Genomic DNA, 24,457 nt, shown 5'->3' with positions numbered 1-24,457 from the left:
AACATGCTACCGACTGCCAGCAAAAGGAAGGCAAGAAGAGAGGAAAAATAAAGTCTTAGCCCTGTCTTCATCTTCTCAAACCTCCCAAGTTAATTTGAAATCTTACTGACCACTTCCAACTTCTCCATAATTCTCCAATACTTTCCAGTACCTGTACAGCCATGTGACCGCAGGCGTCACGCCACAGTGGTGGGGATGTGTACTCTTCTGCACTGCACAAGCTCAGCAATACATCTAATGTGGAGTTGAACCCGCCTGTGCACATGCTACTTAAAAATCTCTCGTGGTCCAGACCCACCCTTGGGGCCCAACCGGGCCTTCTCCGCTCTTGGCCATTTAAAAGAAGTTGCAAAACACGTTAGAAGCAAATACAAACAGCTAAAATACACAGAGATGAAAATGTTAGATCATGGTGAGTATCATCATAAATTTTAGTAAGCTCTTAATGGGAAACCAACATCACTGAAATAATTTAAGCTACAGCTAATGATCTTAGTTCAAATACTTCAGATTTGATGCTCATTCCAGCTTTACTCTGGTGCCTAACATCAGTGTTTCTGATGCAGTAATTCCTGATCCATGGTAATGCAAACGAAAGGACATATTGATATTTAAAATGGATCCTTAAGTTTCTTTGGAAAAATAACCATATTGTTGCCTCTTAAGACTAGTATTTCGCATGTGTGAAAAAATCGTCTTGGACAAAGTTTTCTTATCTCTTCTTATGTCCTCTTAAAGTAACTGACAATTCAAAGAACTTGAGCTATGCCGATTCCACTAGAAGAAGAAAAAAAATCCTGCATTATTCTAGATCAAAGATAATGGAAAAATAAAGACATTTACAGGAAGTCTGAGGAAAACAGAAAAAGAGTTGGTGTGGTATTTCTCTCCTATTTGTAATTTTTGCTAATGCTTTAACAAAACATATTTATTAAAGTATCAAACTTTTGCCTGCTGGAGAAAACAAAGTAAGAAAGGATTGCCATTTGCAGAGGAAGCTCAGTCTGTAGTAATGAAACCATCTTTACAAACAAGTACACCTGTAGACTGTACCCCATTGACCATCTCTCGTTCCCACCCAATGATAATTGAAAATCAAGACACGAGGCCTTAGGGGCAGGAATTATTGAGATGACAGATGACCTCTTACATCTAGAGATAAATACCACATACCTACACTCACACTGCTAAATCCCACTGGAGAATGGGACATTGAGTGAACAAATACTCCCAATTTATCACCAAAATGCTGTGGCAATGAGTGGGAGTCCCCTAAAATAGCCTATAAATTTATTCTTGGTAGGTGCCATAAGTAACTCCCTCTCCAGCTGGAGGCCCCTGCATGGGGCCCTGCAGGATGAGCGCCGTGTGCCGTGGTGGTCAGCACGTCCAGGGGGCCGTAGCCCAATGGGACACAATGCGCCAAGTGGAGTCTCACAGCCCTGCGCTCTCCCTTATTGCACCAAGAGCTACAGCACTGCCAAACCTGGTGATCGATCCGCGCTCACTGCATATCTGCAGAGACAGCAGAGAGCTAACAACGGCCAAAAGAGTGCCAGCGCTGTTAGAAATAATTTATTTCCCTGAAAAAGCACTACTATTATCAGCATCCGTTGTTTCATCCTTGTGGATGTCCTAAGGTCTGGTAAATTTAAGAACTGAGGGAAAGGGAATAGGTCTGCCCACCCACGGACCCTGCCTGGTCTCAGCCTGGAGGCTGAGGGAGAAGGGAGGAGAGGCAAAGCCCAGACCTGGTGCTTTCTGAAGAAACTGAAACCAGCCTGTCCCACACACGGTGTTTCTGAATATTAAGGATGCCTGCACCCTGCCCCGGGCCTGCTCCTGCCCCTCCAGGGCAGGAAGGCAGCTATTCTACTATATCCAGTTTATTCCTGGATTTACTGTATTTATGAAACCAGCTGGGGCAGAGAAGGAGAATAATCCAAGCTTTGAGTATTTAATGGCCTTTGAAGTGATTCATATAGAAAAGAAACTGAGTAAATATCAACCTGTTCAAATTCTTCACTCTAAGGAAATTAATGCTTTTCTATGTCACATTAAAACAGTGACATATAAAAGCATATCCCCTGCTTTTTAATCTGAGAATTCGGGTTAAAATAAGATAGTGATATTTTATGTGAACTTAAATAAATATCTGCAGTATCTGTTATGGCAATATTTGTGTCTTTAGGCGTATGACATTTTCAATTCAGAACTTCCTTTGTGGGGAACAAACAAGCAACAATAAGATAGAACAAGATATGCCCTGGGTCTGCAGAATGGCACAGCTGAGCAGTGAGGAGAGACATCACTTTCTCTAATCCAAGAAGGGAATTTATTTTCTTATGACACATGTCCATTTGGGTTTGCAGTAGACCTGAGGCACAATACAATCTAAGATTTTGCAAAAGAAAGCACCAGAATGTAACCCTTACTCACTCCCCATAAATTATTAGCAATTTATTTTAATTTCTATCTGTTTTAATATCTTACACTGATTTTAGCTATTAGTTTATCTTAACCTTTAAGGAATCCTTTGCACGAATTTTAAATGGAGGCTTTGGTGATTTTTTGCAATGGGGCTTCTCAAATGAAACAATAACTTGATGATTTCTCCCAGGGCCTTAATTGGCTAGACAGAGGCTGAGTATATTCCCTTACATCAGTCATGGAACGTGCCTTACAAGTTAGCATTGAGATTTTCAATAGTGAGCTGCACAACAATGACATAGATACACAGGAAATAATACATTGTAAGGAGGAGATTAAGTTTGAATTCCTTTAAAAGGACATACTGTGGTTTTCCCCTAATGAAAGTCAGGCATCTATTAATAGACATAGATGTTCTCTGGCTCATTATGGAAACAAAGCTGTTTTTTCCATGGTTTGACAGGAATGGGCTTCCCTTCCCCCCAGCTCTTTTTTTCCCCCTGCTTCTGTTGTTCTGTTGTCTTGGCCTACACTTAAAAATATTGTCTGCTTTTTGTTTAAGTCTGGTATTCTTCACTGCCCTTGCAGTACATAAACATACTCTATGCTAGTATGCAGATACCCTTGTTTGTGGAAGATGCTTTATAAGTTTCCCCACTTCGAATAATTGCAAAGCTTGGCTTTGGCCTCCAGTATATTGCTGACTGAGGGAATCGAGCCCAGGCTCATCCATTGTTTGACGTGATCACACAAGCAGCTGCTTTGTGCTCTACTCTCACACCATCCTCCTGCCATAACCCCTGTGAAAACAGCTCTTGTTTCAAGTGGCACAGGTATTATTTGGCTTTCCTTGCTTCCTCTCTTCACTTCAACCCTCCTCCCCTCCCATCTTACAACAAGACTACCTTTTAGACTACCTTGTACTTTTCATAGTTTATTTATGCAGGATGTAGCAACCTTGAGAACTCCTTATTTTTAAACAAAACATCATTGATAGCTGAACACATTTGAGCTGTAATATGAGGAAAAAATCAAATGTTCTTAAAAGATGGCATTTCACTAAGTCAATATTGAATGTTTAATTCTTTTCTGAGCACAAACAGAAAGCAGCATAAAGTTGGCTAAAATATTTTTTAAATCTCTTGCTTCTAGCTTTTCAATTATTATAGCAGTCTCGTATCACATTTTTAAGCTTTTCTCCGAAAAACAAAAGACTAAAAAAAAAAAAATAACCTAAGACTCTCAAGTGATTACATTATTCCAAGACCGTAGAATTAACAAAAACCAAATATCTAATTAAAAATTTGCAACATCGTATTTCAACTTTTGGTTAAGCTTACCTCATTTAAGCTGTTAAATTGCTCAGTTGCTTCTTTTGGTGAAATTTGTGTTTTCTGATCTATTCTACAAAACAAAGCAAGAATTTTCACTCAATGGATTGCTTATCCATGCTGCAAATATTCAAACTTTTCATCGTGTCTGTACATAAATTACAAGTTATAGGATAAAGTTATTTTATTATAAAAATAACACATCTATGAAAGTTACATCAGTATTTCATACCTCATTCAAAACCACAATGATTTTAATGGAATCCTAAATAATGTATTTAAATTGTGAATGAGGTCCTGGAAACTATGACATTAAAATCCGGGCTCACTCTGACACACAGAAAAAGTCCTAGAGAAGCTCGGTTAGCTCTCAGTATCTTGGTGAGCTAATAGGGTTAAAGCCAAGATAAAGCTCAAACATATGTTTAAATCTAAGCACAATTTGTCCCACATGCTTCAAGTCAGGAACAAGAGTTTTCCTGTATCAGAGCCATAAAGAATAAATCTTTCCATATTTAAACTTGATGGTATCCCAGGATCCCAATCTTCAACTTTCTGCTTAAGTTCTGTTTTGCAAATTTCACAAAGACCCAAGAGACTCTCATGAGGACCTGGAAATCCTTTGAGTAAGAGAAATTTCCACACTTTTTAAAGAGTGTCACTTTGCAGCTATCAGAGATGTCCATACCTTTGGCTTTCGCTCAGTGTATCACTGCTTCTCCACATGGAAAAAGGAAAGGAAGGTCCTGGACTGGCAAGGGGAAAATCTCTTCCCTCCGTCTACAGCTAGTGAGACAACTGTGCCCCATCCAGACGGATGTGGTTGTGGTCTAGGGCTCCACACACCTACCTACCAGCTTACGATTTCACTCTACCAATGAAACTGAAGCCTAACAAAAACCTCACACAGATTGGATGAGCAACCTGAATAGCCTCATCCCGCTGCTCCGTCCTTCCCCAAGGCAAACAGAGGCTTTCTACACTCAGCTTCAAAGCTTGACATGGGTCTATCACAAGCTGACTCTCAACTCAGCTGAAGCAAGAAAACTGTTGCTGTCTCAGAGAATGAGATTTCTCATTGCTGAAAAGCTGGCAATGTTTGCTGGCCTCTGTGAGACTCACTCACAGACATGATCAAAACTAACACAAACCCCAGATTCCTTTGGACAAAAGAATTCATCTTTTCCAACCTATCGTGCTCAGAGTAATCCAAGCAAAACCAAATAGTTTTAGAAGTCTCTAGAGACCTCAAAAACAGCATAGACAAATCCGTAGGCCTTTGATGTAGTTCTTCATAGATTTATGAGGCATTTAAAGACTGAAATGATGGATATGCCACTTTCCCTACCAAAACAGACACATTAGATAGCTACACCAGGGTGAACAACCGCTTGCCTCCAAACAGGATCCAAGGTGCGCAATTCGTGTAGGAACAAAAATGAGTCATTTTGGTGGTGGTACATCTAGCACCAGAATGGGAGGTCTCACAGGCCACCCAGCCTGTACCTCCAGCCAGATACACAGGTACCTGATCAGAAGTGAGTGGTTTCTGGAGATACCTCAGCAGCAATGTGCCTTGGCTGACTGTTGTACAAACACCTATCTACATCTCTATGTAGCTCTCCACATATATATTCTTTCCATCATCTTGCCAGAAAATGAATAGCAAATGTCTCCACAATGTGAAGAGAACAGAAGGAAAATGGAATTACAAAAGCCAAAAGGTTAATTCCTAACAACCGACCTCTAGCGTTTAGGCAGCAGAGAGGACAGTATGAGGCAGCAGAAGAGAGTTAAAGAAAACTAAGAAAAAGCATAGGGAGAGCAAAGGGACTAATTTAATAGGAAAGAGTGACATATTTATAGTTTGGTTTAACTACGTGTAAGGAAGGACCTGCAAGGCTACAAACAGATGAAGAACTAATTTACTAATGAAGAAAAAAATATTTAGAGTGATTTATTGCATTGAACTAGAGCTAGACATAAACGAAAGGAAGAAAAGGACACGTGTCAGATTTGTACACTTCTGGTATTCATTTGCATGACTCCTTTCAGGGTGCATAACACACAGCAAATGTGAACCCTCCTTTAAAAAAAAAATACACAACATAAAAACCTAAACACCAGTTTAAGTTTAGGTAAGAACCAGCAGTTCTTACTGGTGCTATACAAAGTTCTACATAATTCACAGCTGTATCACTCACGATTCTTGCACTCTGGAGAGTAAAATGTTTACAGCACCCCTGAAATACAACCTCTCTCTCATTCAGGATGATGTTCTTGTCTGCCATTTTAGGGATGCAGAAGTCTTGTCTTTTATGGTTTCTTTTTCACTAAAAAGGAGTAAGATGCTCTTAGCTTGGCATTCTTTGGATTCTGGAGATACTGAAATCATTAAGGTGAGTAACCATTTTTGTATGAAGACCATTTACACTAGCAGTCATATACATACGCTGAGCTGATCTTACTCTATACAGAGACTTTGGGGGTGGGCTTTTTTGTTTTTGCCAAGATTAACTGTGCTGCTAGGCAAATGCAGGTTATCTGATTGTCACCAGGCAACAAAGGGCTTACAATTAATAACGATGAGTTGAATTCTACTCTCATTAAAAGTCAATCACAAAATATCCATTAACTTCAAAAGCAGGAGGAACAAGCCCTAATTTTCTGTCTGTGCTGAGTACATGAAAATTATTTTAGGCCTTAGCTGAAATTTTGAATAATAGCAAACAACCCTTATTTTGTATAATGTACATCATGTAAAATAACGAAAATGGAATTCTCTCTGTGGCTACTACTCAAATATATGTTATAGCATTCTTTATAAAATATGAAAGGCCTGACCTCTCACCCTCCCTATAGACTGGTAACTCAGGCTTTGGCAGACTGGCATCTGTATGGCACAGATGACAAAGATGCAACCCAGTAACATGTACATTTGAAGTTCATGGACATAACCAAAAAAATAAATTAAATGCTAATTATCATAACAGAGCTCCTACCAGACTTCAAGGGGAAGATAAATTTGCATGAGCAGTGAGCTGTTTAAAAAACAGACCAGAACATGTGAATTATTGAATTATGCATGATATCACTTCTAAACTGGCATAAAATTCAAATAAGACCACATAAATTTAAAAAGTAGGAAAAATGAAGATAACTTAAGAAAATTCACTTCTTATTTCCCAGACTAAACCCAGAAAGGAGCATAACATTCTGTAATTTGCAAGTCTCAATCCAGTCCAACCCTGGATTACACTAACCCCATCCGCAGGAGACTTAGGTGTTCATCCACCATGATGCCACACATGCTCAGTGTCTTGGGCCAATTAATGTATCAGTGATGCCAGGAAAAATCCTGGTAAGCAAACCAGGATGCTCTGGGATGAAGCCCCTTTTCCAGATTCACTTTCAGTCTATCCTGGCCCAATACTTCTTCCCTGTCTCCAGTTTAGCAGTCGGTAGTCGGTTTTACCCTTCCCACTGTGAGGGTGGCCTACCAGGTTAACAGCTCAGAAAGCGCAGGTTCAGTACCGCACCAGAGCACTGATTCAGCCTATCCAGAGGTTACATCACACGAGTTCACAGAAAGGCAGACCCCACAACCAACACACCCCAGTGCCAGCAAAACAAAAAGGTCCTTTCTGAGACCTCCACAAATGGCAAAAAACATTATGAAGTTCAAACATAGTCACCACCTTACTACAGGGCTGCAGGTCAATGTTTCAAAAGCATGCCTGTGGCTCCTTACAAAGCAATACAGAACTACAACAGGCTCTTGGATGAACATAAAGGACAAGCTTGCAGTGAAAGAAACAACACTATTAAGACCCGAGGCTGTTTGGATACATCCTAGGCTGCTCCTTGGGCAGTCCCTGAATGCTGGACAGACAGAGAGCCAGGGTAGGAGTGCCTGGCTCATCAATCACAGCAGTTTCGTAAAGGCTGGCTGTGAACCACATTTGTTTTTCTAATCATGAGTGCCTCTCATACTCACCAGGCACAGTCCTTACTTGGGCTGCAATAAGATACAAGAAATAACATTGGAACCATAAACACCAATATCTTAATATCAAAATTCCTGAAGAAGCTGCTCTTAGGAACTGGTCCATCATTTCCCAGCAAAGCAATGTTTCATCAGCAAAGCCTGATTTGCTGACAGAGAGCTATTTGCAGACACATACTGGTCACGATGAATTTTTGCCAGGTCTGAGGCAAGACTCAGAGGGAAACTGGCCAAGTTTTCTCCCTGCTCACCTGGCCGCCTTTGTGGGAACGCAGCCTCACAAGCTCTGCCTCACCCGTGCGGGTCCACCATATGGTGTGGGGACATCAGCATTTCTGCAGCTTCCCTGCTCCCTCCCACGCATCCCTGAGTTGTAGCTGTGCAGCAGAAAGCATGGAAACTACCAGAGTCCCCACCTGAACTGACCTCTCAAAAGCTAATTGCCTTGAAAACTTAAATGCTGAAAGCCTCACTTAGTCTCCCTCAGGGGAGCACAGAAACCCTGGGAGACTCTGGCTGAACCCAAGATCCAGGGTGGCCCAGGCCTCCCAGCATTTCCAGTTTTCCTGCAGAACAGTCATAGGTCTGGCAGCAACTGCCACTCTACAGCCTCTGCAGAAATTAGGGAACAACCCTGGGACCAGCTGAGTCCTACTAAATGAAATTACTCCACTCCCGTTTTATGTGGGGAATAGGAAAGAGGGGGAATTTTCAAGATTTATTTTTGTGGGGGCAGAAACCCCCAAAGTGTAGTTCCCACACTGACTTGGAACGCAACCTTCTCTGGAACACTGCCATTCCCACCGCCCAGGAGTTCCACATTTCATCCCCCTTTCTGTGTAACAGGCATCTGAAGAAAACACCATTCTCTAGTCAGGTAAGAGCGTACACAGCTCTGCAATCCACGTCAGTTTTGCTGATTGCCTTTGAGAAGGCAATCGGTAAGAACAGCTTTGTGTAATCATATGTATTGTTCCATACTGGCTTTCCTATTCTCTGTTAAAAAAAAGGCAATTCTCTTTATTGTAACATTTCTTCCTGGGGCCTGCATATAACTTTTATCTCCCAAAGGTGCAGATTATATTACACTCTTATCCAAACCCAACTACACACAGTGACTAGAGCAGCATTCAATGTAATCACTAGCAATAGTATTAGAAATTCATGTTCTTCTTATAAAATGTAAAGGTTTCCTTACATGTAGATGGCATTTCATATTCTAAAATGATGCTGATGTTCATAAATCATGCATGATAAACACCTCTTGAAATTAAAATACTTGATTTGCAGGTCAGGTATAGCTTAGCCAAGAACAAGAAAGTATTCCCTCATTCTTCTGACTGTGATCCTCTTCACTAAGTCTATTCTTCCATTTCCCTCAAATCCCACTAAAACTTTTCCTTCACTGTTTCAGTGATTATCATAAAATTAAAGCACTTCCCCTAAAAACAATCAACATATATACTTGTGTGTCATATTTCTATAGGTTATGTCTCTTATATTGCCTGTTCTGTTCTTTGTTATGTGTTTGTTCATGAACATCCCTTGTTAGATTACCCTGAATTTAGATTGCTTAACAGGGACTGTACTGAAAAGTTTTTTGTATCTCAGTAGTTTTCAATCCATATTTAGACAAATTAAACCTGTACTGTTTTTAGTTGCCCCACACTAACTAGAATAGATTTTTTAAAAAAAAACTGTACCATTCAGAGGCATCTGGACCTTTAAACTCCAGTGAGAATAATGACAGAGCTATAGCAGTCTGCAGAAACAAAATTAAAGTAGAAGTACTAACCAGCCGCACTAGAAATAATCAACCTTGGTTCTTAGTACGAGACAGAAATAAATGTTTCTTCTCCTGTCTTCCCCACACACATCTGATAGACAGAGGAGCCTGCCCAGTGGCACCCCTGCAGCAGTGTGGCCATCTCCTCTTCTCCAAAAGACCAGAAAGCTTTTGGTCTGTGAGTTAGGGATCCTAGGCAGAGGTAGCGTTCCAAAGCACTGCTAATTTTACCAGTAACCTAACAAAAACAGGGTGGAAGAGAGTGAAACTCAAGTTTTGTGGGGCTAGCAGATGTGTTCTGTCAAAGTCTAGCTATGATTGTTGCCTGCTGCCAAGACTGAATGCTTAACCTTTGCCATGTCCCAGAGCAGAGAAGGCAGAAAACAAGGCAAGACGTCATACCCTGGCTGCTATGTTTCACGGCCTGTTGCATGAGCCAGTTCTGTGATCCTGATGTAGCAGCCAGTGCTCTGCACGAGTGAGACATGGGCGTGTAATTGCTCTGGCCCTATCAAAGCTGAGCGATGGCAGAGGGATGGGGCAAGCTGCTGGTGACCCTTAAAGAGGAGTCATCAGACACAGCGACCCTCAAACTGAAAGTGATAACTTCAGCATATGTAATTCAAAGTCCCCTGCCCCAGCTGGGTGTTGGGAATGTTTTTTCCAAGGACAGTTAAGACAATTAAAGTAAATAAAGTGTGAGTGTGAGGCCAGGGACCATGCATTAATGCTTGTTTACTCCACATTTGAAGTTCCTTATTTGAGAGTAAAGTCACCTCCATTTTGTTGACTTCATCAAGTCTTCATCAAACTAAGACACAGCCAGAGTTGAGATTTGATCACTGTGCTTTCACAGCTTTTAGCATGGTAAATCCAGGTACCATTATTTAACAGACTTAGCACTTGTGGACAGCAGGCTTCCTAAGGAGCCACCCTGGTGTTAAACAGAAATAAATAGCATAGTGAACAATGGTTCACATATCACAAAAATAATGGTATTACCAATGTAATACCATTAATACCATAGGGAAACTAAAAAGGCCACACTGTTGAAATGGACAGGGGAACTTTACTGTGGTTGCTGTTTTATTCATGCACACACCACTCTGGTTCTTATCTTTAACGTCCCTGTTTCTTTCATCTTGTTCCTTTCATCAATCGAAACTAACCAATGTTATTTCATTATCTACTCATACACAGACCTCCTACCGGCAGAGCCACTAGGTAGGTCTAACTCTCCAATACCAAACCCACTATGCTCCTCTTTACAAGAAATCCATGTGATTTTTTCCTAGTGTAAAGAATGCCAGAAAAAGAGCAGGCAAGCTTCCTAGACTGGGGGTAATTAGAAACACTTTCTGAGATGCAGGACTTTGCAGTGTCTCAATCACAGATGCAGGCATTGGAAGGCGAAAGCAGTTCTTTGTGAAAGCTAATTAAATGCTTGGTCATTCTGCTAAAGCTTCCTTTGAGAGCACAAATTAATATCATTTACAACGTTGCCTACTAAAAGCTGTGCTGAAGGCAACCAGTTCATTTCGCATAAAGCACCAAACTGCCATTGGATGGCAACTGTCACTACTAACCTAGTCCTGACTTGAAAGAGACCTTGGAGGCAATGAGCTCTGCATGTCCACCAGCTGTGCCCTGACCCACTGAGCATCCCTGGGATGTACAGCTGCTGCTCTGGTCCCTCCAAAGAGAGCCAGAGCTTCTGCCACACAGCACCAAGGCTGCCATGCACCTTGAGGCAGAGAACAAAGAGCAGAGATGTGGCTCATCTGCCTGAAACTATGTGCGCAGCAAAGCAGGGCCAAATCAGCACCTGAGCATGGGAAATTTGTAAAGCGGTGCCCCAAAAACTGACAGCTGTGAAGAGCATGATCTTATTTACACAGTCCAAGCCTGTCAGTAAGAGCTAAATTTTATCCTTAGGATACACCCTCACTGGTAGATTGGGGCAGTGGGGCAAGTTGAAACCCCATTTCTAGCCTTTTGCAGAGCCATGAAGGATCAGAGGAGGAACTGTGACTTCCAATAGCTACCAGAGCTGAGTTACTTCATGATCAGCTGAGTTACCTGCCACCAAGACTTGGCTAATGCCTGACCTGGATACCCTGTACCCTTCAGGGCACTGGAACAAGCACAGTTACCACAGCACCCAGGGTCTAAACTGCACCTAAATGTATACCCCTGCTAAAATCAGGTGTGCGGCTTCCCATTCCCATTGCTCAGTGAGAATACAGCTCTGAGAAAGACTGCAGCAAGTCACCACCGGGGGGAAAAGAAAAGAAGTGCCAAGATATTTTTGAAACTTGGCACAGAGGAATTGAAGTTTCTGAACTGAGAATGTTTTTCCTGCTTGAAATGTAAGGGGTTTAAAGAATGATGAAATTTGCATTCTTATCTTCATCCCTTTCACTTTCTCCAAACAGTTCTAGGCATATAAATACAGAACACAACTGCCAGTGGGAGCCAGGAGTCTGAATATTTTATACAAAAGGCAGGAAATAAATTAGCCTTTCCTACAGTTAATCAGAAGTGAAATGCAGTGTCTTATCCCAAGGCTTACCTTGGTTGAAATCTCACGACTGCTTCCTGGCATCTGAAAGCCACGTTCTGTGCATAGTCATTAGCTGAGGATCCAGCCTTCCCCTGCCACTCTGAGAGGCCTGGCGAGGCACTTTCCAGCTCCTGCACAAAGCAAAAAAAAAAACCAAACGTTGCATGCCCTGTTAGTACCAATCAGGCTTAGCTGAATATTTTGCTTTAAGAAAAAAAGGAGCTCCATGAGACTTGATGCTGATTGTGATTCTTTATTATTTTTTGGTAATAATCTGGAAACAACTGGAAAACACAGACTAGAAAAGGTTCTAAACAAAGTAGTATCTTCTTTCACTGTAAAACATTTTTTGAAACCAAAGCAGACGGTAGCCCATTTTCTGTTTATTAGTTAGATAACAGATGTCAGCTTCTGAGCTAAGAAGTGCTATACACAGAGTTCAGTATCTTTTTGCTTATGTATACATTCACATTTCATTTGAAATTATTTACTCACGTGTCAGTTTTTTATTACTTGGGTATCATAAGAAAATTCTAGGCTGACAAAAGCAAATGCAATTCACTTAAATAAGATTTGTAAGGTATAACCAGTTTCCTTTTTCCTTTTGCTCTTTCCCTTCCCTAGCATATGCACAGCTTTATGAACAGAGTATCACTTTGGGAGGAGTGAAAGGTAATGAAGAAAAAAAGTGACATCAGCCATCCCGCCACACAGAAAATGAAAAGGCAATAGAGTCCAACAAATTGAGGAAGGGAGTAGGAAATAGAAAGGTATGCATTTTACTCCAAGCTTTTGAAAACTAGTTGTAGGGCTGTGACAAGGTCTGTTCAGCACATCTTTATTTCCTTACCTATAAAATGGGTTATAATATTTCCCTTGCATTGCAAAAGGGTAAATTAATGAAGTTCTTTGGAAATCAAAGTGGGGCTTTTTCCTACTTCTTTATTAGCTTTTATCATACAATATTTTATTCTAATAGTTCACAAAATTAAAGTACAACATGCTTTGCGAAACAACAGTGTTCCCTTCCCCTGGTGAAGCAATGTATCTGATTTTGCTCCAGTTTCAAAGCTTAGCTGGAAGCATGGAAGTTGGAAAGACTGTTTGGATGTGAACTTGGAGGGCTGAGGTCATTCTACATTTAAAAAAACAGTGGCTGCTTTTACTTCCTTCTTAGTCCGTTCCGTCTTTACAGACTATGAATGAAGCTTGTTCAGAGATGCATTGTATTTAAACAAAACTAAATTACACTTTTTTATTTTATACATTTTATAATTTTATAAAAAGTCAATTTTATAAAAAGTTTTAAAATTAAGAAAATTGCCCAAATGCTCTCCTCTCAGGAGAAATATTCAGTGTCTACCTCTCAAAATTAATGATGAAAAGACTAATGGATCTTGTAAAAAAAAAATAACAACTGGTAAAAATCAATAAAAAGTCTGATCACTGGCACTTTACTTCCTCTCCACGATGACATTTTAACTATAGGATATTTGTTGGATAAATGAATGTTAATTCCTCCTCCTTAGTCTATGAGATGAGTAAAAAAGCATCTCGAAATCTATCTCTAGAAAGAGGTAGCTGTCACCATCGTGATGGAAGGTATTCGGGAGGAAGCAGCCATGTGCTAACTCTAACACGCACGTCCGTCCATGGAGTATGTCTGTGCTGCATTTTTGAAGTGTAGACCTGCCCTGGCGCTAAAAGCACTTTCCCTGCCAGTTGAAGAGAGCTGTGCTAACATTAGATTAGGCTGCTTTGGTATCAGCCACTGCAGTAGAACTGACCCAGCAGACGTTAATCAAGCTTTCCAACCATACTGACTACCCACAAGGGGCAAACTTCCAAAATGGACCTCCAAACCAGAGGCTGTTCTTTTTTCAGACTAGATATAACGACACTCTGGTGATATCAGAGCAAAAGGATTGAAAGCTTCACTCAACTGGACTAGCATCACTCTTGCTTTTGTTACCCTTTGTCTCCTTCAGAGCCTTCTAGGACAGATGTCTTCCCCTCTCCCCATGTCTATCTAAGATAGTTTAGCATTGGATAAATGATATTTTATCCAAAAATGGTAATAACAATTCAGGTTACAAATGGACAGAAGTTTTTTGCAGCTGTCCTAGCTTTTCCGTTACTGTCTTGACATTATTTTCCTCTAGTTATATAAAAATGATCATATGTTCTTGGGGTCTAAACAGGTCAACACAAAAGTTTTCATTAAAGTTCAAGGCAGAAGTGTATTGAACCAGTTCAGCTTATTTTATTTGCCCAGAAATCTTCAGTGGTTTGATGGTCTCCAGGTAGAACAAGCATTTTGCTCATTTGTGCTTGGAATCTCTTGTAAGGACAGGGTTACATTTTGCTAGGTATTGGACATGACAGGAAGTAGAAAGACTAACACTATATTCTGGAAAAAGCTGGAAGAAAGAATTCTGCATCATCACTGTGATGCATACTGAAAATATTCTTTCTCAAAGAGATTTAATAATAGAGACACGTAGGAAGACTAAAAATCAGATCTCAGAAAAACCTCTAGAACTGAATCTGGGAATTTGTACTTTTTGTAAATCTGAAGGATGTAAACTGGGGGGATAGAGGGAAGAGGTCGGGACACTGGAGTTCAGGAGATGACTTTCCTATGACTGTAGTGGCCTCATTAGGGGACATTTCTGGTCAGAACTTGAATCCTAGCTTTTTATGCCATCATATGACAATATAGAGTTTCAGGATACAATAAAATACCAAAAGAGGCAAAAGCCATTGACTTAAACCAGTTGAAGACCTGATCTAGAATTCTTGCAAGAGCCTCAACTTTTATGTTTAGATGGGCTTAGCTTCAGAAGTTGACCGCGACAGCTGTTTATACAGACAAAAAGAAAACTTTGCATGCTCTGTAAATGAATGAAACTAGCGCATGTCAAGTTAAGCAAGCATATCTTCTGGCTGAAGCCTTCTCAGTGTTGTACTATTTAAGTTAATCAGTCAAAGAAAGTCAGTCCAGTTAAGGTACAAAACTAAACCTGCATTAAAGTAGTAAACTTGCTTCAGCAGAAGCCTCTTCTGCAACAAATACCCCTCTCCCATATCAGCAGAGAGAACACAGCAATTCAAAATGCTTTCTGCTAGATGAAAGCTGAGGACAAGAATATGTGCTGGTAATAAGTGCTTACTTGCAGGCTTGATGTTTGAGGATTTGGGTGAGTTTTGGTTGGTTTTTCTTTTCTTTTTTCTTTTTTTTTTGTTGTTGTTATTGTTCATAAGTTATGTCATTAGGATGTTAAAGAGTAACCTTAGGGAAACACCCTTGATGGAACCTCCATTTCTTAAGAGCAATGAAAACCATTCCTGATGCATCAAAGGCATCCAACAGTATAGTGCTGTCTTCTATTGTATTTCTGTTTCTTCTTCACTACGGAGAGTGAAGCTTCTACAATGAGGCTCCATCTGGTAAGTAGTCTGTGAAGAGGGAAATCTCCAGGCATTGCTGAGAAGACTCAGTGCTGCATAATCACTGCCATGATATTTGCTCCGTACACAAAATAATACATGGGCTTGGAAGCAGACAAAAATTTCCATCATGGATACATATGTTGAGATAACTCAACTTCTGTTTCACAAGCTAAAATTATTTTTAAACTTATTTTCCTTAAAAAAATCACAGTATGTCATAACCCATCTCTGTCAGAGCATCTGAATTACAGTAGAGGCATACAAATGTTTGCTGTGTTTACGCAGCAGGTTAATCTGCTCTTGAACTCCAGAAAGTGCCCTGCATCCTTCATATGCTTTATCCAACACACAAACACTTCTGTCTCTCGTCAAATGTAAGCTCTATGCAAATACCCTGCCAGCCCTGGCATATCACATAGTGCTGTGTCAGTGTAGAAAATAGTCAAGACTGAAGTCCTGAGAAGAAGTGCCTCCCACCCCTCCTGAAAATGCAAGCCCATACAAGAAAATAAGCAGGTATATATTTAATGGACAGAGAATTGAACAGACTTAATCCACAATGGGAGGTATGGTTTAAACATAAATAGAGTATACCTAAAAATTGAAGCGGAACTTGCAGACTGCCTGACATGTTCATCTGTTTGTGTAGCTAATGTGTTAACATTTGCTCTGTTTTTTTGATTCCAGTGCATTTAAAATCACAATTTTAATGCCAAATTACTGAAAGTTCTTTGAAATCCATGCAATTTGACCATTTAATTTATACACAAAATACAAAATTTCACACAGCAATTTTCAGCATTCCCATATCTACACATCAATTGTCAAGCCAACATTTCATTTTTATAGTCATTTACCTTGATAATACGACTTTAAAATTGAACTTTTACTGTCTCTACCTATTAGCTAGCATGCTTAGTGTCACTTTATAAGTATGTCTCAGTATCAATAAGGAATTTGTGGATAACTCATTTAATAATCTATATTCATGACTGCATCACAGGTGAGTGACAGGAGAAAGGATTAAGCAAGGAAAGCAGACTTTCCATTCCTCACCATCTGTTCTCACGCTGACTCCCCAGAGTATGTTCTGAGCATATGCTTCCTCACCTCTTGAAGTCAAATAAATCCTAATTAATTTGATTTTCTATAGATTAACATTGCGGAATTGCTAAAGAAGCTCATGAAACCACAGCAAAGATGAAACCAAGTAGCTGAGGTACAGCAGTGTAATCACATTCTAGCAGCCTGACTCTCTTCCCAAACTTTGGAAAGGTTACAACTGCCCCCATACCCAGCTCCTGCCTCCAAAGAAATAACTGCATGCAATATTCAAGATACAGCTTTACTCTAGTGACATTTTATCAGCTGATAATTGGCCAAGTGAAGTCTCTTGATATTAGTCACTTTTATTAGACTGTTAATCATCACTGTAGATTTAATAACTTTTTCTTCATCAAGATCTAGGGTACACGACCACAGTACTACACTTGCGTCAAAAAAATCAGAGGCACAGGAATCACACTTCAGCAGACTGAGAGCCCGAGTGGGCCATCTTTCCTCTACTTGAATGCAGCAGTCTGCTCCCTCACAGTGACTTTTCTACAATGGAAATCCCTTGGATTCTCACTAGTAGAAAGGCACACAAAATTGGTTACCATCCAAACAGGCTTTAATCCTTCCAGCACATGCAGCAAACTTATTTATGTTCAATAACCTATTCTGATCTTAAAGGGACAATTTTTTAAAAAAGCAACTCATGGGCTTACAGCACAGAAGGGCAAGTGGGTCCAGAGAAGGGCAATGAAGCTGGTGAGGGGTCTGGAGAATAAGTCTTACAAGGAGCGGCTGAGGGAGCTGGGATTGTTCAGCCTGGAGAAAAGTGACAAGACCTTGTCACTCTCTACAACTACCTAAAAGCAGGTTGTAGAGAGGTGAGGGTCAGTCTCTTCTCCCAGGTAACAAGCGCTAGGACAAGAGGAAGGAGCCTCAAATTGTGCCAAGGGAGGTTTAGACCAGATATTAGGAAAACTTTTTACACTGAAAGGGCTATTAAGCATTGGAACAGGCTGCCCAGGGAAGTGGTTGAGTCACCATCCATACCACCATACCTGGAGGTATTTAAAAGACAGGTAGACATAGCGCTTAGAGATATGGTTTAGTGATGGTTTTTGTCAGAGTTAGGTTGATGGTTGGAGTAGATGATCTGTAAGGTCCCTTCCAACCCAGGCGATTCTATGATTCTACGAGTAGCAAACATTTCCTTGGCTTATCAGAGCAACACCTTTAAAAGAGATACTATCACTGCACTTTTGTAACTGTCTTTGTCTGAAGCCACAGACAAAGAAAAAAGCACTTGTTGAAAAAAGCACTCTATCAAACTCAGGAAAGGGAGGATGAACAGTTTTAATCACTGTATGTAGTGCATCATGCTTTTCTTTCATACATGCATGTACTCAGACATTGCTGTTTGTCAGCTTGACATCAGCTGCTTACGAGTACATCATTTATTTCATCAAGTGGCTTGGTGGCAAGGTGTTTCACAAAAGGAAGGTATAGGCAGTTGCATAGTGTTTCAAAGCATCAGTCTGGCCCACTTTTCCAGGTAATAACAACCTGCCATATACATATAAACAACAGTTACTACAAACAACACAGTAGCACTTTGCTTTCAGCTTCAAAATGGAGGGAAGCAGCTGCTATCAGTTCATGACTAGAGCTGCTGACACTGACAGCTGCAATAGGCTTTGGGAGGTCGGAAGACACCAAGGATCCCAACAAGAGCCCACAAACCCTTTGCAGAGCTCTTCTGCAAGCAGACTCTTGTTTTTCATAGGCAACTTTAACAAAGCCAGGAGCCAGATGCTTGCTTCTTTAAGAACAAAAGCCCTTGAGGTAGCTGAAGATGCAGCAAGGCAAGTATTTGGGTCAAGAAGCGTGCACATCCTAACTAACGAGAATGAAGGCTATGTGAAATGAAGGGCTTGGTAGATGCTTTCTCCAAAACAGCTTCCTTCTGCAAACCCTTCCAAGAGGCAACCTCTTTCCTCTACAGCAAGCACCACTGAAGCCAGTGGAGATACAGGAGGCTGATGAGAGACCTCATCACTCTCTACAACTACTTGAAAGGACATTGTAGAGAGGTTGGTGATGGTCTCTTCTCACAGGTAATTAGCGATAGAACAAGAGGGAATGGCTTCAAGCTGCAGCAGGGTAGGTTTAGGCTGGACATTAGGAAAAAATTCTTCACAGAAAGAGTGGTTAGACACTGGAATAGGCTGCCCAGGGAGGTGGTGGAGTCACCATCCCTGAATGTGTTTAAGACTCATTTAGATGCAGTGTTAAGGGATATGGTGTAAGGGAGAACTTTGTAGAGTAGAGTTGATGCTTGGACTCGATGATCCCAAGGGTCTTTTCCAACCTAAATGATTCTGTGATTCTATGACATTCATTGAAAAGGATACAATTCCCTCTATGAATGAGTGGAGTTCCTTTATGGAGGGATGTTTGCTTTGTGTTTATTCTTTATATTACACTCAAAGCTCTACAGTAGCTCTCTCATCCCTCAAGTACTCCCATCAAATCAAAGGTGAGATAAAATAGTGCCTGCACATCATACCTCTTCCAGTATGCCAGAGATGGGAGCAATGCATAGTGTGGGGGCCCAGCACCAGTTTTGTGTTTCCTAATTCAAACCCTTGAGTCATGTGACATTATCTGCCTGACACTGTTTTTCCTTCCAGAGGCTGCATATCTAAGTTGCACTGGTATTTTATGGCAGTCTAATTATAGACTCAAAAAAGTTTCCCATGAAAGAATATCAACATTTTCATTTAACCACTTCAGGCCACGTAAAATACCATAGAGCAGCAAATCTATGCTGCGTTAGCTTTCCTTGGGTGAGAGATACAGGCACAACATGCACAGGGAGCAGGCAGACAGGAGAGTTGGAAGCAGCTGAAAGAGCCACAGATGATCAATGAGACAGATCTTGCCCTACTTATGACTTCATGACTCCTCTTCCTGGTACACCTCCACTTGCTCTTCATAGGCCAAAATTTCCTATAATTTTTCTTGTCTGCTGATGAACATGCACACCTCATCTCCCTGCAGCCTAAATAACATTTCCTAGGAATGCAATAGATTTACAAAAAAATGAGCAGTTATTAATTCATCTCAGGGATGAACTCCAGCAAAAATATGCAAGAAGATTAGGTCAAGAGTTGACATTGATATTCTGAAAAAGACTGTGATGATACCATTGGGGTGCCATTTGCTTTTACTTTTTCTTCTAGGATTCAAAAGGATATTCTTCACTTAGAAGGTAAGACATGCCATCCAATATGATGAATTCCAATTCTAAATTTGAAAAAATGAACCAAAATCATTCCTGGTCTACGATGGATTCAAAGCACTTCAGAATGCACTCCACAAATTGCTATCCACAAACAAGAGAGGAGAGAGACAGAAAATAGCCAAATACTTTATACATCAAAGAGATGTAAAGACAGACATCTCTCAGGCCTTGTGTCTACTACAGGCCGACAATCTACCAATGTTAGTATCAACTATGTTGGTTATGAGAATATTTCTAGCTGAGGGGTTAAACCTGGAGCAGAGCTCTATCCCTTACACTGCACATGAGACGTGACTTGGGAAGCACCGGGGGAGAATAGAGGTGGTAACTCTGAAGTCTGCCTAGCAATGCACCTCCACAGACAGCAGCAGAGGCTTCTTCATTTCTAGCCTTCCTTTATAGCTTTTAGAAAACTTACAGCTCTGCTCCCCTCAGCTCTACCCAGGAAGCCTGTGGGCAAGAGCACCGGTACCAGAATCTGCACTGGAATAGATTTATTGTTTATAGATGAGAAAAAAAAAGAAAGTAAAATAAAGGGAAAGTACAAAATCTGTCCATTGCTAGCCAAAACACCAGTGCAAGAGATCCTTGGTCAAATAAACTGTCCTGGTTTGAGACAGAAAAAGTCTAATCAAGTGCTGCAACTATCAAGATTTTTATATTTGGTGCAAGGAGTCCCAGGAAATCTAGAGATATTTGCACCTCTTCAGCTACGCTCTCCACTCACTTTGGATGGCAGTTGCAACACACCCCTGGCTGAAAGAAATTGTCTGTCATTACAGGAGGGTTCCAGGACCCCAGGTCTCTGAAAATCAGGGTAGATTATTGTGGGGTCTCAGTCACACCGTGGATTACCAGAGAGTCCCACTTTGCATTTCAAAAGGTACATTTACTCAGATACTGTGCCATAGACATACCCTTGGTAAGTTTAGTTCTTTACCTGACTTTCCTCGTGACTTTTTCCATTTTCTAGCTTTGCAATGGGCTTAGGTTTTCTTAGCTTTAAGTTGCCCATTTCAGGCTTTAGAGCGTAGTCAATTACAGCCTGCTGCTTGTGCTGCTGAGTATCCTGCAGAGGCAGCTGCCTTTCCTCTAAGACAGCAGCGTTGTCCGGATAATTTTCTTTGTTATCATCATCTCTGTAAGAAAATAAAATTGAAATGCATCAGGCAGGACTTCAGACACCTGTCAAAACATTATGAAGGACGAACAGCAACAAGTTCTTAGCTATTCATGGCATTTTAATTTTACCAAGTTGAGTAGTCTACACATCAAATACTGTATGTTAGTAACATGAATCTGAGAGGCTACAGTTTATTGTCAAATCACAAGCTTAACTACCATTAGTATTATTACACATTCAACTGTAGAGACATTTAAATAAGACTCATTTTAGAGGCACTCTCTGGCTTCAGCCCTAGAATTCACATTCCCCAAATAAAATCTGAAACAGTCTTCTCATGCAGAGGACCTTTCCCCATCCAATGATTCACACTAGGTTAAAATCTCACAAAAATGTTGTCGCATACAGTAATTCCTCCCTAGAGCCACACTTCCATTCTGACAGTCTCTGTTTTTGTGGGCTTTGGGACAAAGTGAAGGAGGTAGGCACACAAAGTAGGGTTTGAACAGCCAGAGATGCGTTTGGGTGGAAGGGATATCATGTGCCCCCAGTTTGGAGAAAAGTTCCTCCTGTATAACAGCACGTCTAGTGGTTTAAACAGACGCTGTTGCTCATGGATGCTCAGGTAACCACTGAATCTGGGACAGATATTTTCAATCTCCACCTAGCTACAGAGTTCAACCTGTCCTAAAGAAGACCTTGGTAGTCTTATCCACACCCAGTCAATCCAGCCTTAGACTGGTCTAATGCCTTCCACTGGAAGCATCTCCCTGGAACCATTAAGAAAGCTACTGCAATGCAGAATGCGAGGCCCCCTGCTCAGCTGGCAGAATGAGCAGATCAGCATTACTGCTCTGAAATCCCTGGCTGTTGCTTAGTTTGCAGGTGGAATTTCAGATGCTAGCTTCAGCTGGTAAAATCCTAATGGTTAGCTGAGAGATGACCTGTCTCCTGGTGTGAAACTTCCACAACTGAGACAGTCAAGGACTATCAAATTAAACCCCCCTGAGATTTTTTTAGAAAGCATAACTTGCTAATTCAACGGTTTCTCCCAAGGATTTGGAGCTGCCAAACTCACTTTCCATCTGTGGCCCATCAGCATCCAGATGGATGCTCGCAGGGTGCCTGTGGAGTTAAGCACCATTGCTGCCCATGCCTTCTGCAAGTGTGCTCCAAGGCAGTTGTTATAGTTACAATGTGCAGAAGTGTTGCTAATTTTAAGGTATCATCTGATTTAAAAATCTTTCTGAAAGGTTAAGTTGCATCCTCTAGCAATCAACGTATACTAACGTAGCTATGAGACACATGCCTCAAGAATACTTGAGTTAAATTACAATTTGAAGACTTTTTTTTTTCAGAGACACTCATCAATGTGCGTATCCTTGCAAAGTTGCAAAACTCCGCTTACTACTACTTTATACCAGCTGCTGTACAGTAAAACTCAATGTATTAGCATCAGAACTGCATCTGAATTAAAGTAATATGATGTGAAGAACACAGACTATAATACGTTTACTCATATGATAACAATGGTAATTAATCTTAATATTCTTTACACAAAAGCATACAATACAAATATGAATTTCCCAGAAATACTAATAGCTTTAGCAAGTAATACCACAGAAATTCTTCATTCCCTTGAGAATAAAGATTTCTTTCTAATAGTTTAACAGAAGCACTCTGACAGCTTTGTTGGTTGCCAACGGATTTCAGACAAAATTTGCAGTAGAATACCTGGGGCTGGAACTGGATGCTTGATCTTCATGTACAGAATCCGAATCCCCGTCGCACCTTGAAAATGGATACAAAATAATTGCTGATTTTCTGCCAGCTGCAGAAATTTAGCTTTTAATAACATGACAGTGCAGCTGAAAGTATAAACACATCTCTCCTTCTCACACCTTAGCTGGGGTCATTTAATGCCATAGCTGCTCCATGACAGTCTAAATCTCAGCGGAAGAAGGGGATTTGAGATGTTACGTGTACACAATTTGCTATATCTTTTTCAGCAAGATAGAAATAGTGATGACAAAGGATTCAGATGTTACCATAAAAATCACAGGAAATTATGTATTTTAATTGCTTATAGTATACTACACATTTAAAAAAAAAATAATTAGAAACAATTAGCTAAGGGTATTTTTCTCCTAGATCACAAAAGTATTTAGTTGAGCAGTCATACATTATGCAGCAGGAAAAAGAATCCCAAAATAAATTATAAATTGGTCACTACTCTTAAAAAGTGAATTAGCAGAATTTTCAGATGCCTGAAGAATCATAATCGATTAGATCCCCTTAAGTTACAAACAACAGAATTGGATAAATATGCCAACCACTCAGTGTTGAACACTACATTGTGCAGCATGGCTGAACTTTGCAGAATGATACAACTGCAAAGCCTATGAGCAGTATTTCTTCAAATAAACATACATATAGACACATACGCTCCTAACAAATACGCATACGCCCTTTCTAGGTATTATTTCTGGGGAAAAGTCGGGGGCCTCTCCTCACCCTCTGTTCATACTCACAGGGCACAGACACTAAGCAGGCCTGGATCACTTGAAGTTTGCTGGCAGAGGAATCTCTTCATTATGAGGGAAGCAGCCTGTACTTCCGCTGACTTGTTAAATTTTCAGAAGAGCTGCCGCACTTAGGACAGAGCACATTAAATGATAAATTCATAGCTCTGTGTTGCAATTTGATGGCAAGGTTTTTAATATATTCCTCTTTCCCACCAGTCTTCTGCTAGTATCTTTATCAAAAGCCAGACTGCAGCAGAAAATATTTAAAGGGACATTCAAGTGTTTACACTTCCTGAATACATCAGCATATGGATGAAAGCATTTGCTGCTAGCAACTGGAACATGTAACTACAGTTGCAGATCCCTCCTAATCACACAACATTCCTGTAACGGGTGCAGTTCTCCCCACAAGGCAAAGTGGGATGACAGATGGAAGACAGGGGTCGATGTACAAAATGGATAAATTCACTGTAGAAGTCTGGTTGCCTTTGACTAAATCTAGTGCCAGCCACACCTTCCCCTCTGGTCTTTCACTAATTACCTTATGGGTGTCTGACACCTGCAAGGTGTGAGGATAGGACATACTGGGGGTATGAAGAAGGAAGCCCAGTACAAAAGGAACCAGAAACCTGGATGGAAAACACAATGGAGAATTTCAGAGGGAGAAAAACATAGTAAGGAAACACACTGTGAGGAGACAGTGCCAAGGTCAGAGCTGGACGCACAGAGGTCCAGCACAAATACGAGAGTCGGCTAAGATGCCACCAGGTATGCTGTGCACCATGGACCATGCCACAGTCAACAAAGCCCAGGGACCCTCTAAAGGGACAAATTCTCCCTCCTGTGTGTGCCACGGGAAGAGGAGGTGGGAGGAAGCAGCTCT

At 40.8% G+C, this 24,457-nt stretch overlaps 1 protein-coding gene across 3 annotated transcripts in view; it reads right to left on the bottom strand.

The window, feature by feature from the left end:
* Nucleotides 1-24,457, bottom strand: part of FAM13C (family with sequence similarity 13 member C) — a 130,950-nt gene that overhangs the window by 29,445 nt on the left and 77,048 nt on the right. For all 3 annotated transcript variants that reach the window (XM_054207316.1, XM_054207318.1, XM_054207319.1), the window contains 4 exons: nt 22,784-22,840; nt 20,867-21,065; nt 12,126-12,247; nt 3,771-3,834 (listed from right to left, as the gene is read on the bottom strand). In XM_054207316.1, coding sequence (XP_054063291.1) covers nt 3,771-3,834; nt 12,126-12,247; nt 20,867-21,065; nt 22,784-22,840 — 442 coding nt within the window. The remainder of the gene's footprint in view (nt 1-3,770; nt 3,835-12,125; nt 12,248-20,866; nt 21,066-22,783; nt 22,841-24,457) is intronic.

Source organism: Rissa tridactyla, chromosome 6 (genome assembly GCF_028500815.1).
Source record: "Rissa tridactyla isolate bRisTri1 chromosome 6, bRisTri1.patW.cur.20221130, whole genome shotgun sequence".
NCBI classification, from domain to species: domain Eukaryota; kingdom Metazoa; phylum Chordata; class Aves; order Charadriiformes; family Laridae; genus Rissa; species Rissa tridactyla.
The sequence above is the reverse complement of the archived record's forward strand: the minus strand, read 5'-3'. Positions and strand labels throughout refer to the sequence as shown.